The 19,532-nt window shown below is 33.3% G+C and overlaps 5 protein-coding genes across 9 annotated transcripts; 3 read left to right on the forward strand and 2 right to left on the reverse strand.

The window, feature by feature from the left end:
* Window positions 1–218: 218 nt before the first annotated feature.
* Window positions 219–2,581, forward strand: Poldip2 (DNA polymerase delta interacting protein 2). 2 transcript variants are annotated; one of them, XM_083086392.1, is made up of 7 exons: window positions 219–338; window positions 618–741; window positions 1,139–1,294; window positions 1,390–1,486; window positions 1,552–1,893; window positions 1,983–2,188; window positions 2,266–2,581. In XM_083086392.1, the coding sequence occupies exons 2-7, from the start codon at window positions 650–652 to the stop codon at window positions 2,375–2,377; spliced, it is 1,005 nt and encodes a 334-aa protein (XP_082942518.1). In that variant the 5' UTR covers window positions 219–338; window positions 618–649; the 3' UTR covers window positions 2,378–2,581. The 2 variants fall into 2 exon arrangements, with proteins under 2 accessions (XP_082942518.1, XP_082942512.1); XM_083086386.1 differs by having other exon boundaries at window positions 248–281.
* A 549-nt stretch (window positions 2,582–3,130) lies between these two features.
* Window positions 3,131–6,053, forward strand: LOC145964035 (bleomycin hydrolase). The gene is made up of 4 exons (XM_083086400.1): window positions 3,131–3,343; window positions 3,765–4,075; window positions 4,148–4,975; window positions 5,051–6,053. Exons 1-4 carry the CDS (start codon window positions 3,334–3,336, stop codon window positions 5,264–5,266), a joined length of 1,365 nt encoding a protein of 454 aa, XP_082942526.1. The 5' UTR covers window positions 3,131–3,333; the 3' UTR covers window positions 5,267–6,053.
* Window positions 6,054–6,168: 115 nt separating this feature from the next.
* On the reverse strand, window positions 6,169–7,534 carry LOC145964045 (uncharacterized). Its single transcript, XM_083086413.1, has 3 exons — window positions 6,801–7,534; window positions 6,605–6,719; window positions 6,169–6,524 (listed from the first exon to the last, which is right to left on the reverse strand). The coding sequence occupies exons 1-3, from the start codon at window positions 7,226–7,228 to the stop codon at window positions 6,228–6,230; spliced, it is 840 nt and encodes a 279-aa protein (XP_082942539.1). The 5' UTR covers window positions 7,229–7,534; the 3' UTR covers window positions 6,169–6,227.
* Window positions 7,535–7,934: 400 nt separating this feature from the next.
* LOC145964050 (uncharacterized) lies at window positions 7,935–17,060 on the forward strand. Of its 4 annotated transcripts, none has more exons than XM_083086447.1 (4): window positions 7,935–8,261; window positions 10,120–10,329; window positions 13,379–15,722; window positions 16,020–17,060. In XM_083086447.1, exons 2-4 carry the CDS (start codon window positions 10,282–10,284, stop codon window positions 16,766–16,768), a joined length of 3,141 nt encoding a protein of 1,046 aa, XP_082942573.1. In that variant the 5' UTR covers window positions 7,935–8,261; window positions 10,120–10,281; the 3' UTR covers window positions 16,769–17,060. The 4 variants fall into 4 exon arrangements, with proteins under 4 accessions (XP_082942573.1, XP_082942551.1, XP_082942560.1 ...); XM_083086425.1 differs by having other exon boundaries at window positions 7,936–8,261; window positions 16,017–17,059; XM_083086434.1 differs by lacking the exon at window positions 7,935–8,261 and adding an exon at window positions 9,187–9,643 and having other exon boundaries at window positions 16,017–17,059.
* Window positions 8,359–11,558, reverse strand: LOC145964072 (uncharacterized). The gene is made up of 3 exons (XM_083086458.1): window positions 11,235–11,558; window positions 10,679–10,780; window positions 8,359–10,306 (listed from the first exon to the last, which is right to left on the reverse strand). The coding sequence occupies exons 1-3, from the start codon at window positions 11,370–11,372 to the stop codon at window positions 9,968–9,970; spliced, it is 579 nt and encodes a 192-aa protein (XP_082942584.1). The 5' UTR covers window positions 11,373–11,558; the 3' UTR covers window positions 8,359–9,967.
* Window positions 17,061–19,532: the final 2,472 nt, after the last annotated feature.

The raw sequence follows: 19,532 nt of genomic DNA on the forward strand, positions 1-19,532 counted from the left end.
CTCAAATTCTATTGGTCGGCGCCCGGCGATCGTACGGCGCGAAGTTGCTGCTGTTTGGTACTCGAAATCGAAGCTTTGGTGCGCGTTTTCACAAGTCGCGATATCATTTTCGTTTAACTGAAAATAGCCAATGAAACGTTTCCTTCGTCAAACGTACACCCGCAGAGCGAATCGCATTGGCTACTTTCTATTAGTGATACAAGTCGGCACAAGCATCATTCTATTCTTTTTCAACATCGGCGAATAAAAGCTTCTTCTGTGTATGTGCTACACGCTATGTGGTGCGTTCCATAAGCTATTTTGGAGAATTTTTAAATCTTATTTCGCGGATAACTGACGTACGTGTCTTACATTTCTTTATTAATTAAATTAACAAATTGTAATTTTAATTAAAATTAAATTCAAATACGTCGCGCAATGGCTGTTCGATATACTCTTTCTTCGTCATAATCGATTTCTCCGCAGTATGTGTTACACAACACACACATATATCTGAGATATATAAACAGTATAACCTCTGGTATTCCGAGATGCTTGAAACAAATCATTAGAAATGTTAATACAGCAGCGAGAGTTATTCGCAATTTTCCATCTAGCAATATAAATTTCTCCGACAGCATTAGATATCAGCAATATTTCTCGGGCAAGTATGGAACTTATGCGAAATCTCATTAGCCATAAACTGAGACGGTCGCTCCTGAAGGCGCCTGCAACACGCGTACAACATGCGCAATACGTCAGGTATTAAAACAAGATAAGAAATTTACTTTTTATTACCTTATGTTAAGCATTTCGAATAATCATGATCATAAATATCATTATATAATAATCATTATCATAAATACATTTATTTCAAAATAAGATTTTACTAATGTCTATTATAAACTGATCTCCATATATTTATCTATTCATATTTAGATATAAGATTATTAAAGAAAAGATATAATCATAAAGAAAAGATAATTTCATTTTAACTATTCCATGATCCATTAATTAAAATAATTTATGTAAAAGTGAAATATCTATTTTTATAGTGGTTTAAATTGTTATTATTATATACTGTTATAAATTGTAAGGAAAGAAAAGAATATAAAGAATATTTAATTATATATTAATATATCAATAATTATTTTTGTAGATTGGCAGAAGTCGGTAAACTGGAAACACCAAAGTTACAGGGAAAGTACGAGGCAGGTCAATTGATTTTACACAGAGTTTTTGGTTATCGAGGTGTAATTCTGTTTCCATGGCTGGCAAGAGTATATGACAGAGATATATCTAATAAAAAGGATGAGTATGTGCAAATATTTAATAATTGCATGGATAAATATTGCTTGTTTTTTTTATATATATACTGTATATAGATAATCTGTGCATTTATTTGTACAGCAAGAATAACAATTCCAACAATGACGACAAAGAAGTAAAAGGCAGAACACATACATTTTATCAAGTTTTAATTGATCAACGTGATTGTCCTTATATAGTAAGTAAAATTAAAAAATTTTTGATGATTAATTTTTGTATGTAACATTTTTGCATATTGTTTAGCGTGCCCAAACAGAGGCAGTAACTTTCCTGGGCAATCATGAGAGTAGTCGCAGCTTATATGCTATTCCTGGATTAGATTATGTTGCTCATGAAGATGTATTGCCATATACTACAAATGAAAAAGCAGCACTACAACATGAATTGTTTGATAAATTTCTAAATTATCATCCGGGTAAAGAACCATGTTTTGTAGCACAAGAAACACTTCGAGCATGGCAGAAAAAAAATCATCCGTGGCTTGAATTGTCAGATGTACATAAAGAAACAACTGAAAATGTTCGAATTACTGTTATACCATTTTATATGGGTTGTAGAGAGAGCCAAACCACTTCTGTATACTGGGTAAGTTAATACAATGCTACAGTTATCGTATATACAGTATAGATGTAATTGTGATAAATGTTAATTTTTACTTATCTTTTACATTATAGTGGCGTTATTGTATCCGACTAGAGAATTTAGGTGAATTAAGTGTGCAATTGCGTGAGAGGCATTGGAGAATATTTAGTCTATCAGGTACATTAGAAACTGTTAGAGGAAGAGGTGTAGTGGGTCAAGAACCTGTGCTGTCAAAAGCTTTACCTGCTTTTCAATATAGTAGTCATGTGAGTTTGCAAGCTCCAAGTGGTCATATGTGGTAAGCACTGATTAATTAATTTTTATCAATATGCAGATGTTATTTCTTAATTACTTATTCAATAATTTTATTTGTAGGGGAACATTTAGGATGGAAAGGGAAGATGGATACGCGTTTGATTGTAGAATACCACCATTCTCTCTAGAATCAAAAGCAGAAGAACCATCCACACCTAATGTAGAAATCTGATTCTGCAAAAGAAAACAGAGTGAAATAATTGTAAGCGACTAGTTAGTTAAACATATAACAATTGTTAGGTGGCAATATTACAGCTTCAAGTACAATTGGCGAATGGATAAACTTGATTAAGTGTGAATTTTGTGATAACTTTTGAAACTAGTTTCTACAATATCAAATTCAATAAAATTATAGTGTACATATTTTCTTCCAAAATCCTGTTACAATCTTCTATATAAAAGATAGGAAATATCCACTTTCAATTATTTACTTCCCAATTATGTTTAAGTGAAATTTACTGATATAAAAAAAATTTTAAATTATTTAATATATAAAAAGTTATCTAATTATGTTTTTTAAATATAAGAATATAATATATATAGAAAAAGAACTTTATTAACATATATTTTGTAACTTTATATAAAATCACCCTTATTTATAAAAGAATGAAGAAAAAACAAAAAATAATAAGAACAAGAAAACGGGAAATCCTAAATTAAATAATAATAAGAATTATAAATTAACGATATAAAAAAAAAGATATATCTATACATTTTTAATTTTATATATATATATATATATATATATATTTATATTTATATTTATATTTTATTGCTTAAAATGATTGTGTCCTTCGAATGTCGTTACATATATCGAATTATATGAAGTCTCGTCAGAAAGAAGAAAACAGGAGAAAGAAATAAACTGTTAGGAGAGCTCTCTAATTAAAAAAAATTTTTAGGACAAAAAATGGATTGTATATTCGACAACTTCTAATATAGAGCACGAAGGAGAGCGAGCGAGACACAGAGCATGTAGATTTTACTTTGTCTATCGATCACAAGAGCGACGTGCGCCGTTTCTATAAACGGCGGTTTGAACATAGCTTAAGCGTAGCGTGATACATACAACTTCTTGGCGTCGCCCGAGTTGCTTGGAGTTTGGAATTGCTTACTATATCCGTTACAATGGTTGTTTGTAAGTTACATTTATCGTATTATATTACATATACATCAAGAATTCCTCACTATAGGAAATATTTGATATGAAAAATTTATTTAAAAAGAAAAAATTAGATTAGATGCGATAATTGATATGTAAGAGTGTAACTGACCAGCCTTAACCTTTCCGAATATGCCCGAATTTTTGCTCCGGAATAAGCCACACCCCTCTGACGCTATTAATAATTTTAAAATCAGCCTATCCGCATATTTGTTAGCCGTTATAAGATTGCGTCAATATTTAAAATATATTCGTGTAAACAAATCTTCAAGGTCGTGATCAAGATATGATAAAGGTTTTTTTGTCTGTCGTAACGTGCAATTGTGATGATTACATAGAGCAAAATTATATAGAGCTAAGACGTGTAGAATTAACAATTTTTCTTTTCTTTGAATAGGTCCTCTAACCAGCGAGGTTCTTAGTCAGCTGCGTGAAAAGTTTTATGCCGACGACCGTAATGTGTTGGCGCAAAATGTCTGCACGAAAACGAATCCTATTGAAGCTTGCTCCTCGAGGAAGATCTTGGAGGAGACCAATCATGTTTTCACCCATAAAATCGAGACTGAAGGCAAGCCTATAAGTAACCAGAAAAATTCGGGAAGATGCTGGTTGTTTGCCATTTTAAATGTCATGAGGACTAGCTTCATGAAACAATATAATTTAGATGAATTTGAGTTTAGCCAGGCTTACTTATTTTTCTGGGATAAGGTATGTTTTTCACAATATTATACAAGTCTTGTTTTATTTCATGCTCAATTACATGCAATATTTGTCCTATAGGTAGAACGTTGCAATTATTTTTTGCATAATATCGTAAACACTGCAAAACGTGATGAACCAGTTGAAGGTCGTTTAGTTAACTTCTTATTGACCGACCCGACTTCTGACGGTGGTCAGTGGGATATGATTGTAAATTTGATAACTAGATACGGTGTTGTACCTAAAACCTGTTTCTCAGAATCATACAGTTGTGAAGCCAGTGTTCGCATGAACAGCCTGTTGAAAAGTAAACTAAGAGAGTATGCCAAAGCTCTGCGGAATATGATCGAAAATGGTGCTTCTGATGAGGAATTGAAGACGCGGATAAACGAGCAGATGACCGTGCTTTATCGAATAATTGGCATTTGTTTGGGTATACCTTCTGAAAAGATTACATGGGAATACTATGATAAATCGAAGAATTATAATTGCATAGGACCCATCACGCCATTGGAATTTTATGAAAACTATGTGAAACCATATTACAATGTGAATGATAAAGTATGCTTAGTGACCGATCCGCGACCGAGTAATCCTTATGGAAAACTGTATACTGTGGATTGCTTGGGAAATGTCGTAAATGGAAATATTACTCGCTACAATAATCAACCAGTGGAATTGCTGATGAAATTGTGCGCACAGAGTATCAAAGATAATGAGCCTGTCTGGTTTGGTTGCGATGTTAACAAAAGATTGATAGATAAGCACGGTATTCATGACTTAAAAACTTATAATTTTGAGCTGATGTTTGGCACAGATATTCATCTTGGACTTTCTAAGGCTGATAGATTGGTTTATGGAGACTCCATGATGGTGCACGCAATGGTTTTTACAGCTGTTTCAATAGATGTAAGTATTTTTGTAAATAATATAAATAAAATAATTTTTCTAAATGGGTTATTTAACACGTGGATACTATTTTAGAGAGATGGTAAGATAAAGAAATTCCGGATAGAAAATTCATGGGGTGAGGATCATGGGCAAAAAGGTTATCAAGTCGTATCCCGTGAATGGTTTGGCGAATTTGTTTTTGAGGCAGTCGTAGATAAAAAATACGTACCTGAGGACGTGCTTGCTGTATTCAATCAGGAACCTATTGTTTTACCTGCCTGGGATCCTATGGGCACACTTGCTCATTGATGTTAAAGTAGATTTAATTAAACACAGTGACAAGCTGTTTTACTTTACAGATAAAAGATTTAAGGCATAAACATGAGAAATGAAGTATTTAATAAAAATTCCGGATACAGCGAGTGTACAAAAATATAGATATTTTATACCTTACAAGAGAATGTAGTAGTATACATAAGTGGCTTTGTCATTTATATAAATTTCAAGTCTATCTTTTTTTACAGTATATGAGAGCAATATTTAGTTCAATTATCAAGACTGAATGTATGAGTTACCATTTCAAATTATGAATTTATAAATGATTATTTTTTTACATGCGCATAAAACTACAGTTTCTGATCATTTGTGTAATATATTTGTTTAAACATATTAATTTGCTATATTATATATCACATATTTTATATAGATAATAATATATCAATTTTAAATCCTACAGATTACAATATAAATTTGTGTAATATATTTGTAATGTAAATATTACATAAGTTTATATTACACAAGTATTAAATGATTGTCATTTTTCAATGCGATAAACTACATTAGCCTCATATAAAACCAAATAAATACATAAACTGCAAACAATTTCATGTATTATCATATTTAAAATGTGAAAAATTTTCGTTATTTAAATAAGTGCAGTAATGTATGATGTAGTATAGAAGCAGCGTATATCTGAATATATTAATTTTTAAATTACATCACAAATTGCACATAAAGCAATAGAAAAATTATGAATATATATGCGCGTGTGTTATAGATATGTCAAATTTATAATAAAGACTTGCCAGTGATTGAATATGTTTGCTCAATAGGCTATTTTGAATTTATTATAATTTATTTCTTGCCTGAATTATAAATAAATATAAGATTTATTTAAATTAAGAAGAAAATGTTCAATAAATTATAGAGAATTGTGCTTGCAAAATAATATATTACATACTTAAAAACATACATACAAAGATTAAATTTCCTATAATTTTGAAGATATATACAAAGTTTTAAATGATACAGATTTTTTTTGTTTATATTGTTTATAATTATGTCGTAACTTGGCCCATACACCTTGACACATATTTTGCAGACGTACATCTTTCTCTTTAATCGCAAATTTATAAATTCTTTGTATCATGTATTTTGGAGTAGTAAAATAACCACGTTGAATTAAGCTTAAAGCAGAATATAATCTACATCGAGCAGTAAGGAGAGGATTGTCAAGGCGTAATGCCAATTCAAATTGTCTCATTGAAATTTTGCCTGCCATTTCAGCCTATACAAAAGAAATATTATAGATTAATTATATCATAGTATATATAATTTGACAAAATGAAAAGCCCAATTGCAACTTACACAATGTTCAAATTCTTCTCCCAATGCTGAAAATGCTCCTCCTAATGTGGACAACCAAGACATAGCGCAATCAGTTTCTTGCCTTTCTAGAACCATTTGCATTAATCTATTGTTCCTAAGAAAATATAAATATAAAAAAACTGTAGCTTATTATATAATTTGAATGTTGTATTACAAGATCACTGATAAAACTTGCCAGTTGTAATCTAAAAATTGTTTTCTCGGCATCCTCAATCTTATAAATATTATTTGTAAATATTCTTCATATATATCAAATAAGTTATTACGTGTCTGCAGAAATGTTTTCAATACTTTCATAGCACTTTTACGATAAACAAATGATTTTGATAACGTTACAGTGTAAGCTGAGACAAGGTAGGAATTGAGTCCTTTTGCACATAGACAAACTGGCTTTGCTACATATGTATTTTCAACATTATCTCCTGCAGGTCCTTTGAACCATTCATCAATATCGTATTTAAATACAGCTTGTAGTCTGACAATGATATCATTAAAAATCATGTTATCCCTATATATAATCAATCGCAGGCAAACATCCATTTCTTGTCTTAATTCATCTAACTTTATATTTTGCAACGTTATCGCACTCGGTATCTTCATCATGACGCTAAGATTTATTGATTGAATTTATTGAGATGATAGTTTTGTCTGGATTTTTATAATTAATTGGAGATTGTCAAGTTTAAAATTTATCTAAAACTGGGCTTTATAAATAAATGGGAGCCCCAATTTATATTCCATTGACGATTACTCCCGAATCGGTTTCTGGAATAAGGTTATAGTATCATTTGATGCAACATGATGCACGCGTAACATGCATCACAGATGATAAGAAATGACATGCTTTCGGACAAGAATCATCTGCGAACGTAATCGATCATCCACACTATATTGGGTGCATCCAGAAGCACAACCGCTCACTGAGCGGCTAAGTAGCAATTGAATGTGATTGGTTTCTATCTTTGAATTCACCAATCACATTCGAGTACTACTTAGCCGCTCAGTGAGCGGTTGTGCTTCTGGATGCACCCACTGTACTAGTGCATACTAAAGGCTGTTATATATGAAGTACCCGATGTAATATGGAATAATATAAATACTTGATGATGAAATATATATAATTAATATAGATTTCGCTAAATAACGTGACAATACATCATATTATAAATGACTAATTCTCTCTAAAATGTATTATATTATTTTTATAACTAAGTAACTTCATGTATAGCAGCCTTTAATACGTACTAAGTAGGTGACCGAATTCGCTATAAATTTCCCTAGTTTGTTATCGCGTTAGTTATCATATTTTGCGTATGGCTACACTCAACATAGTCTTTTTATGAATATTTTTCCGAAACGAGAAGTTTACATACACATGTGGAAAGTAGATTTAAAACAAGTTCAAAGCTGTGCGATCGATAAATCAATAAACATCTCGTCGACGATAATAACTTCGACGAAAGGTTAAATGTTTTCGCACGTTTTTTGCACCTCGATTATTTATCAATCGTATTATCTATGTATATATTGAGAGACGATGCGACACGTTTATATCCTATTTAAAGATCTTCTATTTAAATGAATAAAAGAAAGATTTCTTGACATCTCTCGGCGCTATTCCAGAAAAATGTTAAAGGTACGATTTTAGATACAAAATTTAGTTCAAGGTTCTTTTCTACAACATTTTAGCATGCAAATTTAAATAACGAATCAACATCAAGGCAAGGTTTATCTCGGTGATAGCATCAAGAATTTAATTACAAAATAATGTTACACAGATATCTCTTCGAGAGAATAAATTACAATAATATCATAAACAGCAACAATATTGACAATAATTATGTTATTGCGATGGAGTATGTTTGTATATTTATGTATGTATATTTATGTATGTATGTGTTATGTGTGCGTCGCGTGCGCGCGCGCGCTTTGCTTAAAGTCGAATATAGCTTAAAAAATATTGCTTGTACGACTAAAAACGTTATTAGAAGTGCCATTATATATGAATAATATTATTATTTTTTTTATACATAGTAGTATATTTTTATATTATTTCTCGCATTATTTCTGCGTATACATAAAATGGAAGAATTTAAATGTGCAATATATAAGAAGCTCTCACTCTCTGTGGATTAATATTATTTGAGAGTAACATATCGCGTATCGCGTAAAATATGGTCACGTGGAGCTCTGTGTCGCTTACTTTTAAAAATATAAAATAAATATTAAATTTTATTAAATTTTTTGTAAAAAAACTGCGTTTTCTTATTTGAAAATGAGAAAAATGTAATGATTTCATCCAAAGAGGATTACAAATATCGCGAATTACCGTATCTCATAAAAAATAATCGAAAGCAAGGCACTTAATACAATTTATTATTTTGAATTGTAATAAGAAAGGCGAATATATATCGGCTTACAATAGCCGCAATTATTATATACATACATATATATACATATGTACGTGTATATATATGTATATATTATATGTTGCTAACTTAAATACAGACGATATAAGACAAAACTATCCGATAATAAAATGTATCCGCCATTTACTTATTATTATGCGGCGTTAAAACTTAGATCTAGAAAAATAGAGCGTAAACTATATATTTGATGATAAAATATATGCGGTTTGTAGCAGATTATAATATCTCTAAATCGATGTAAAACAATATCACATTATTTGCATATTAGGAAAGTTTATCACCGGCTCGGTTCATTGCCAACATGCATTTTTTTTACACCTGATATGTCGATATTGTCAAAGATCTAAGCACAAAGCCTTGATTGCCGGAAATACATTTGTGTCTACATAACAATACTAAATTTATCAACAATATTCATGTATATATACATTTCATAATATATGTATTATCGTAACAATACTGGGCTTTCATCGACAAAGAGCGCGATATATGAAAGAATCAATAACAATCATGAGATCAAAAATATATCACGAGACAAATATCAATATACGATGCAACAATTAAACTTTATACACGCAATTCAACAATTGTAAGTATACGAATTCTTACGTATGTTGTGGACGCTTACTGCTTGTTATCTTTTCTTATAGGATATTACGCATCTTTTCCTACAAAATTAAAATTTATGTCAAGATATTTCTTGAGAAATTTCTCCGTTAATACTTACACAAATAACACATTTGTAAAATATATTTATATATAAATTTTCTGTACGTTTAAAATGGAAGATACGCGAATTAGAATTTAATTAATAATCATATCTTATACGAATTTACCGTCCAACCGAAGTCTGTTAATTAATAATTTATTTCGTTAATTATAAATCGATGTAGCAATTTTTCGGAGATTTCAATTACTTCAGGAACTTTCGCATTTGCTTTGTCTGATGCTGCATACTATATTGAGCGTTTTCAGCCTTCATAATCAGAGAATCCAGCTTATCCAAGTGAGACCCCATTTTCTTATCGAGATCGATTTGTTTCGGCTGGACGCCGCTGTTCGCAGGATCATTTGCAACATTCGCAGTGTCATCCGATGTTTCCACCATCATCACTTCATCTGCTGCGGGTTCGAGCTCCTTTTGGACTTCCTGACTGTCGGCGGGATTCGGCTCTTCAGGCTTGTGATGTGGTGTGCCACTGCGAGAGCCCACCTTCACTTTGAGCAATGTTCTCAGACTGCCGCAAGCTGTCTACAGAAGTTATTTTACTTCAGGTAAGAATTCTGTTTTCATGTGATGTATACAAATATGCGCGTATATATTAATTATAAATTGTCAATAATAATTATAAATGCGTAAGTTACATTATTACAACTTCTACTTGAAATAATTTGTTTAGCCGACCGATAAAATTAAAGTGTAGCGAAAAGAAAAGCGTTATCAGTTTGTTATCAGTTTGACCGGGTAAGAATATAAAGCATTCCATCATATCGGTCGTAAAAATTCCACGCTATCGTTATGACAAAATAATAATTAATTCGAGCGAACATGAGCGAAATGAGCGGGCCCGCGCGCTCATTTCGCTTATGTTCGCTCGAATTAATTATTATTTTGCTAAGTCACCTTGAATCTATTGAGCTTCTTCTGCGTGCTGCTCAAAATGCTGTTCAGCTCATCCAGCCCGCCGCCGATGCGTCCGGCCTTCTCGTCTGCGTAATCCAAATCCTGAGATAAAAGTCGTCGTGAGAGGAATTATACCGTGACATGCAAACGTAGGCGTTAATGAACTCGTGATTCGACGTCAGCGATTTATTCCTGACAATCTGGCTTGCACGTGGACGCGCAACTCGATTCTGTCGCGTAATTACTATCGCGAACACGATATTGACATAAATGCGTTCATAGATACGTAAAGGGGTGGATGAATAAGAGAAAAGAAATTGCACCATACGCAATATGTGTATTGTTCAAATCGCTTTTGTCATTTTAGCGTTTATTTATTTGGTGCAATATTCAATTTCAAATTTTTATTAATTTGTAATTAATAAGAAACAGATTAATGTAATTGTTGATGGATGTCGATTAGTCAGTAAAAACTTATTATTCTGCGTTTCTTCTGGACACATTTTTAGCTTATATTTTATGAATTTTTAGTCATAATTTTAAATAATATGATTACCTGTAATGTACCATCGTCGTCATCGTCGCCACAATTTTCGTTTTGCGCCGCTTGTGCCTGTCTCCACTCCTCCTCGCTTGGCATCGACAAGCCCAATAATTCTGCCCTCTGACAAGCGTGTTGATAGTCCTCAGACATTATACTAAGTTCTATCTATATGACAGTGGGTTATACCCAGCCGTGAATCGGAAACTATCGTCGCGAACGACCGTTCGCGAATACTCTCGGACGCGAAAACTCTCGGACGCGAAATTCCGTTAAACTTGCTGCACCCTTAGCTTGAAACATGCATTATACTCGGGGAATCCATATTAAGATAGAAACTGCGCAAGCTCGACCGACCATTGAGGTGGTGAGAATTTTAGATAAAGCTTGTATGGTGCGCTTGCGTTCGCAAGCTGTAATATTTATCTTATTGAAATGATTCAAGTTAATTTTAATTATATTTTAATTTTTAAAAAAGGCAACAGGCTGCATTAATAAATTTAGAAGAATTAAACAATATATAAATAAAAATATTTTTTCGGAAACTTCCAAATTTTGAAAAACTTTGTGAAGCAATTATAATAATGTATTGGATTAGTATTGGATTATAAGTTAGAAAGTAAGATATGCAATTAATTATGTAATTATGTAATTAAAATACAACTATCGATTATGAGAAAAACGCAGATCATGAGATAAATATGGGAAATACGGAATTCGAGGTTTTTAGGGTGGCGCAACGTATTGCCGCGATAACGTGCTCATATAATTAATTTCAATCCCATCGATACATTCGATACTGCACACAACACTACTACATATGTCCTTACCCACGTGTGTGCATATCGTAAAGACATTCATGTATGTACACCTTATATAAGCTACGCGACAGCTTGATCGGTTTGCATTGTGTCGGAGCGAATTGTATCGTCTCGCGAGTGACTTATGTGAGTTATGGCACTGACAATGTCATCTCAATTTATAATACGGGGAATCGGATGCACTTTGATCATGCTGTTTGTGTTATCCGTGCAGGTGAGATAGGGATGTTTAACCTTATCGAAACAAGTTAAAAATTAAAAAAGAGAGAGGAAGAAAGAGAAAAAAAGAAAAAGAGAGAGAGAGAGAGATAATGGTCGGAGATAATAATAAGAGATATATTTTTAATATATTTCAGTTATTTATTTTTATGAATATAAAGAATTATAATTTTTCAAGCTTTTGGATTAAAAATTTTTTTTATATTAGTTAGTTGATTAATAAAAATAAATATTTTAATAATTAGAAGCTTTTAACACATATTAACATATTGTATTTAATGCATAGTGTCTTAATGTTTAAAACAAATTATTTCAAATATTATAAACAATTGTGATAAAATCTAATTACAAATTGATAAGAGGAAACAAAGAATTACATTTATCTATTTTTCATTATTTATTGTGAGTTATTCTCTGTCAAATTACAAACATCAACTGTCAACGATATCAATTTGGAAATGAATAACAGTATTACAAATATTCGCCTTGTCGTCGCCATTATTGCGACGTGTTATCGAGCGGTTAACAACGATATTTGACATAGATCATTAAATTTTTCGTGACTCTCGCAATAATAGAGAAAATAAAAAAAAACACGAATGGCTATGAAATTTAGAAAATTAATTGACATTACTAGTTAATCACACTGTCAGTGGCGTTATAGTTTTTGCTTGATTAATCGATTAAATGAAACATTGATTATAGACTCGATTTTTTAAGCTAGCTCCCAATCTTTTCAAATCTTTTTTTCTTTTGAAAAGTAAGGCCCACTTCCACATATTTTTAATTTCTATATACAATGTTTCCGTATACAATATAATTTATTTCTATATGTAATAACATAAAAAATATTGAAAAAATGTATACATATAAATAAAAATAAAATTAAAGTTTAAAATAAAAACTAAAAAAAAAAGATTATATAAAAATTAAAAAAAAATATTACTGAATAGTTATTATTAACGCAATTTTAATTTATTTAATTATATTAATAAGAATTAATTTAGTTTATTAAATAGAATTAGAAAATATATTAACACATAAAAAAGGGAAGAGGTAGTTTCGACAATCTATCTTAGTGTTTCAGGATAGAAATTCATTTCTCAACAATTTCTCTAGGCGATCAACTATGAAGTTCATAGACACGACATAACATCAACGAAACTCAACAGCAACATAATCTTAACGAATCATGATCTTCTCGAGCAATTGAATCTTGTCGCACCGAAAGCGAATTATACATTGCAAGAGGGCACGGAGCGCTTGTTGTATTTTGGTGCACTTCTGCGAATGCGAATCCTTGACACCTTCGGCAGTCTCTTGTACATCTATTACGATGACTTCAGTATAAAAGAAGTGAAGGCATTACACAAAGTCTATCAAGCGATTTTCGAGCGACGATACGATATATTCAACTTGGTCCCCGCTATTCTGAGGAATCCGGACACAAGACCGTCAAAGATTTGCGCCGAAATTTACACCTATGCAGAGCCTTGCCTGAAGAGTAGCGCTAACATATGTCGCAAGATCAAGAAACGGTACGATATTCCGCATCCTGATGATCTTAGCACGTCCGCTTTGAATATTACATACTTAGCATACCATTTATCCGAGATATCGAGGCAATATCTCGGAGGATTTTCCTTGACGGCGTTATTAAAACTTCTACAGAAGGAAGTGCTGATAATCACGCCCGATCTATTATCCGGACTTCTTTACAACGTAAGATACAATAATTTCGATGATGACGTTCGTCTCGCCGAAAGAGAGCTCGTACAATCTTTTCATAAGATTGCACAGACTAAAATCCTGATACCGACAATAGAGTTAAAGAAATTCCGCACTGTGGATTCCTTCCTCAAGTATTATGTCAGTATACACGCTGAAAGATTTTTAGACGAAGATTTGAAGAGACACGCGTTTCTAATTAAGAAACGTATCATCGATGATGTCGGCATGATCAATGAAAATATTTATCTACTTGGTAATGTCTACGAGAACCGAACAATTCATATCAAGTATCTCTTTGATCTTGTGTTGCCCGACGATTTACTCGACAACGATGTCATCGAGGCTAAGAAATATCTGGTGAAGAAATTAAACGAATTTAACGTAGTAGAGAAATATCTCAAGGTGCAAAAATATCAGCAGGCTACACCGGCTCAGCTGACGATGGAGATCACCGGACAGCTGAAGGATATCGATTTCGCTAAAAGCATTGCAATATCTCTGCGAATACATGCGAAATTTTGGCGCAGCCATCGCATGATCGAGAGTCTCGATGAGTTGCTAGAGCTGTTTGATGCCTACGAAAATCTACGTCAAGTGCCGCGCTATGATGGTATGATGCAGAAGATTGACAACATTAAAAAATATCTGTGGGATATGAAAGATATCCCCGTTGAGATCCTCTGCAACGCTCCACGAGCTTGTCTGCAAATAGGTCTAAAATCGATTTTGTATTGCAAATATGTGAGTTCTGAAATCAAGGAGCTCATTGAGGATTTCCTTAAAATGAGTAATATGTGCGTATACATGACACAAGAAACATCGAGACGTACGATGGATATTCCCTTCAAAATATCGAAAACGCGTTTTTCCATGCAGCCGGCAAACATAAGCAAAGATGCAACAGAAAGTTCTGAATCTGAAGAAACTACGGAGTTTAATGAAATATCTGAAGAATCCACGGAATCTACCGAAGTTTCAACAAAGTCCGAAATATCTTCGGAAGAGAGTACAGAGTTTGTAAACACGACGATGACGACTACTCTGAAAACAATTGAATATACAGAGCCTATTTCGACAACGGTAATGGATACATCAACGATTCAAGAAGAGACAACTAGGACTACAACGAGTACCGCAGCTGTGACAACTACACCATTACCTACGACAACTACAACATTATCTACAACGACTACTACATTGCCTACAACGACTACAATATTACCTAAAATAATTACAACAACGTTACCGAGTATAACAACATTGCCTACCACTACAATATTACCTAAAACAACCACTGCATTGCCCACAACGACCACTACAGAAGCGCTTACAACAACTACCCCTACAACAACTACCACAACATTACCCACAATGACCACTACTTCTATATTATCTACAACGATTACTCCATCAGTAAGGACTACAGAGCTACCAATCGCTAACATAGCAATTGAATTTGAGCATTCGAGGAAAAATATTAATAATTTTTATGACAACGAAATTACGGAGAGTTCAATATCCGTTATAACATCTACCTCGAAATCTTGCGAATCTAATGAATGCTCCAACAAGAAAAGTTCAGAGGAAATTAGCGAAGAGACAACGACACAGGCTACTCTCGAATCTACTCAAACAACATCTCCTAAAGCGGCAACAACTAGTCAGGATTTTGTCATCACCGAGACGACAGTGACTTCGACGACGGAAATGAGTGAAACGCCAATTACAAAAGGTAAGTAAAATAATTTAGCGCAGCTCGCAATAATAATACGAGGTAAATTTTCATATGTCATATATCGTTAGGAAAATGATCGCGATTTCTTATTTTTAATGTTTTTATTCCAATGATATTTCAATTCAAAAATATTTTTAAAAAAATAAATTTTTTATTGAGTGATGCATTTATTCACGCACACGCACACATTAACATTAATATATTTTTTAAACAATTCTATAAAAAAGAATTTTGAGATTAATATTATGAAACGTAATGCAAGCGATGATTGCACAAAGTTATCTTGTTTAGAAGGATGCAGATCCAAAAGCGAAAGCATTGAGATATCAGGATCGTCCTGCGAGACAAACTGCGATTCCATGGTGGAGGATTGCGATGAAGAAGATAGTGCTCCCAAGGATATTTTTGAAAAAGTAGAGAATAACACTGCCAAGTGTTCCAAGGTGCGCTGCAGGGAGAATTCTCCAGAGGTCTCTTCGGAGTGCGAAACGAAGACCGACAAGAGTTGCGAATGCGTTTCCAATAAAGAAAAAAGCGCAGAATGTATAACGTTGTGCTCCTCGAGTATGGAGAGTTCGTCATGTGAACAAAAACAGAATGATTGTTCGAAGTTACAAGTGCCAACGGTCACTATGAAATTCGAGTCTCAAAAACGAGGCATATGCGAGATTCGGGATCCTCATCATCGACGCCAGATGAGACGGTTGGCAAAGATGCGAGCCATCAGTACTGTTGCAACGTCGGACGCCGATGTTCTCAGGTTAAAAGCACGACATCGGATCGTAAGCAAGAAGCTATACAATCTATTAGCCGCCAAGCTATCTCATGCCAAGGACAGAAATTCCAGTAGGACAACAGAATATTTGTTGAGAAAATCTCTTAGCAAGCGGAACAGAATTGAAGGTGCAAGTCAGAAACGTCGCAAGCAACAAATTTACAGGAGGAAACTGGCGAAAAAACTCAACAGAAAATTGATTGGAAAGACGTCGATGCATCGATCGATGAATACATCGCTTCATCAGAGTCAGATCGAGAGGATATAGATCCAGCAGAGATACGAAATCAATCAACGCGACAGCGCATAAAAAAATAATATAAGATTGGAATCTATCCATTTAAAATTACACATCATTTTGCTAATAATATTATATATAGCTTATATTATATTATTACATAAACGATTAGTATCGAGTGTATATTATTACTATTCGTGCTGCATTTATCAAACTTTTCATTTGATTTATTAATTTGATCAGAAACAAAAAATATTAAAGAACGTAACGAGATTCATTGTTAATTATGTTTGAGACAAGAGCGTTTATCGAATTTGATTAAACAATTATTTGATCTGAATTTTACTCTCACTCAATTTAAAATACTCACCTATATTTAAAATTTGACTTCGCGAAATTAGACTTCGCAATATATTTTTGTATGTTTTATAAAATTATTTCTTCGATTTTTCCTAAAAGCCATCTTCGAGGTACTAATCAATTAATCTTAATGAGGTTTTTATCAGTGATTCAGGCAATGAATTATGATATGATATTACGGCCGAAAGTGTTTCTTCATCATTAATCATCAATATCTTATATCAATCGTTAAAAATTTCGATGAGTTTGTTTAGAATATACTTAGTGTTTGATGAAGATACATCCAGTCATTAAAAATAACTTTCTAATTGAATGTTATATTGGAAATATGTACAATGCAATAATTTTATTGGCATATCAAATCTATTTATTATAAATTGATAGAAAATTAACAAAAAAAGTTAAAAGCATAAATTACAGAGACAGGAAGAGTAGACAATTTAATAGAAGATATACCCACAATTATTTGAAATTGGATCTCTTTATATTTTTACTAGATCTAAGCCCTTTTTTAACAAGCATCGAACAAATACTCGTTATATATTTTCGCTTCGTGCTGAAGTAACAACGAGGTACGGCATGAATGTCATAAATGGATAAGCGGGACGAACGATAGAACACAATGAGAAGTAAATTTGACATGGCCAGTGCGCGGCGCGTAATCTGTCTTATTAAACGATCCCGCTTGCACGGTGAGCAATTACATTTGAATTTAGTTAACGCTCGAAGTGTCGCGTTATCGGCCAATTAATTCTCCATCCCTAGGATAACTTTACGAGCACGGCAAATTCGCTCGATTTCATCGACGCTATTTCACCGCGACGTACAAAAGTAATTTTTTTCCTCGCAATCGAGATCGCGTGTTCTTCTAAATCTTCGTGATCTCGGAGTCGCCCGACACGCGACTCTAGAATTATTGCGAAAGAAACTCGGACACTTTCACCTGTCTCAGCGAGGCAAACACGCGCGTTTCCAACAAACGTAAATATTTCACCCACGCGGCTCGCATTCGCTGATAGAATCAATATTCGTGAAGGCAAATTAAGGGAACCGTCTGTGTCTAATTTTACTAAAGGACAGACGATGTAAATGATTTCACAAAAAAGATGAATTGTCGGGGATGAATAATTACTGACGATATATATTATTTTTAGAGGAGAAATAAACCTACGGCGAAGAGACGAATTCAAACGAGACGATAAACTATACTTCTTATAATATAACGTTTTAAAGAAGCTACTTTTTATTGAAAAAATTAGTAATTTTTTCTCAAAAATTACTATTAGAGAGATTATATATTCTTATAAGATATCTCACTGCTCCTTTTTAGAATTTATCGCCTCAATGCGACACTTATCCTTCGTCGACCTTGTGATTGCGAGAGAGTATGCGGATGCAAGTATTGATCCGTGATTATGTGTAGCGCTTAAAATTCTTGCCTTGGAAAACGCGACACGTGCGGGAAAAGAGAAGTCGAGACAAATTGTCGGTATAATCAGTACACGCGCCAGACTGATATTTGAAATATCATTCGCTTTGCATAAACAATACGGCCATCCGACGAAACGTATTCACACAGATATACAAGAGCACACAAACACACACACAGGCACACACGTGTACACGCACACACGCGCGCGTTGACCTGCCACGAGCTAAATGGAATCGAATGAGATGGAAATCTTAGGGGAGCGAAAGAATAGGAGCCTCAGGAATTGCTTTGTAAGATGTAAATTACTTTGCGCAAGTATTAATCCACTTTATCATAATCCCTTGAGTGCATCACTGATGAATCCGCTGAATAAACAACCGTATTTTACACATACGATAGAAATTTTCCACTGAAGAATTTTATAATTTATGCAAAATGTTACAATGTGGCGGATAGATTGACACTTGCGGTCGCTTGGTGGTCACAAATATCTTTAAATAACTTATAACCAGTTGAAGCTGGTCGATTCCTAAAATACGCCGACTGTCCCACGTTCAGCAGAGCATGTAAGTTGTTTTTTATGAATTCACTTGGCATCACGTGCTTCTCTATAAATCGCCTTTTGCACGCGCGCGAATTGACTACGCGCGACATATTTGCGGTGCTCATTAACTTCTGCGGCTAACACACCTTGCTAGAGCCGACTCATATGACTGACAATTTGTACCGATGTACAAATTGCTATTTGCACAGGACGTCATCACAAGATTCCAGAAAGGTAAAACGGAAATGATTATATTGTATGCGGCAAAAAGTAAATAAATCGTGATCTGTCGATCCTATGCAAAATCTTTTGCCCGCGCGCGAGAAAGTGCAATTAAAATACTAGCGAAAATTAACGAAGCATCATTATCGAAATACATCCCTTTTATTTTGCTTGAATAAAAAAACCGCTCCATTCTCTGTCACGAGAATCTTGAGATATATACGCGCCCTTGTACA

This window comes from Camponotus vicinus, unplaced genomic scaffold, assembly GCF_025532165.1.
Source record: "Camponotus vicinus isolate PSW18456_S1 unplaced genomic scaffold, iyCamVici1.0 SCAF_1, whole genome shotgun sequence".
NCBI lineage: Eukaryota > Metazoa > Arthropoda > Insecta > Hymenoptera > Formicidae > Camponotus > Camponotus vicinus.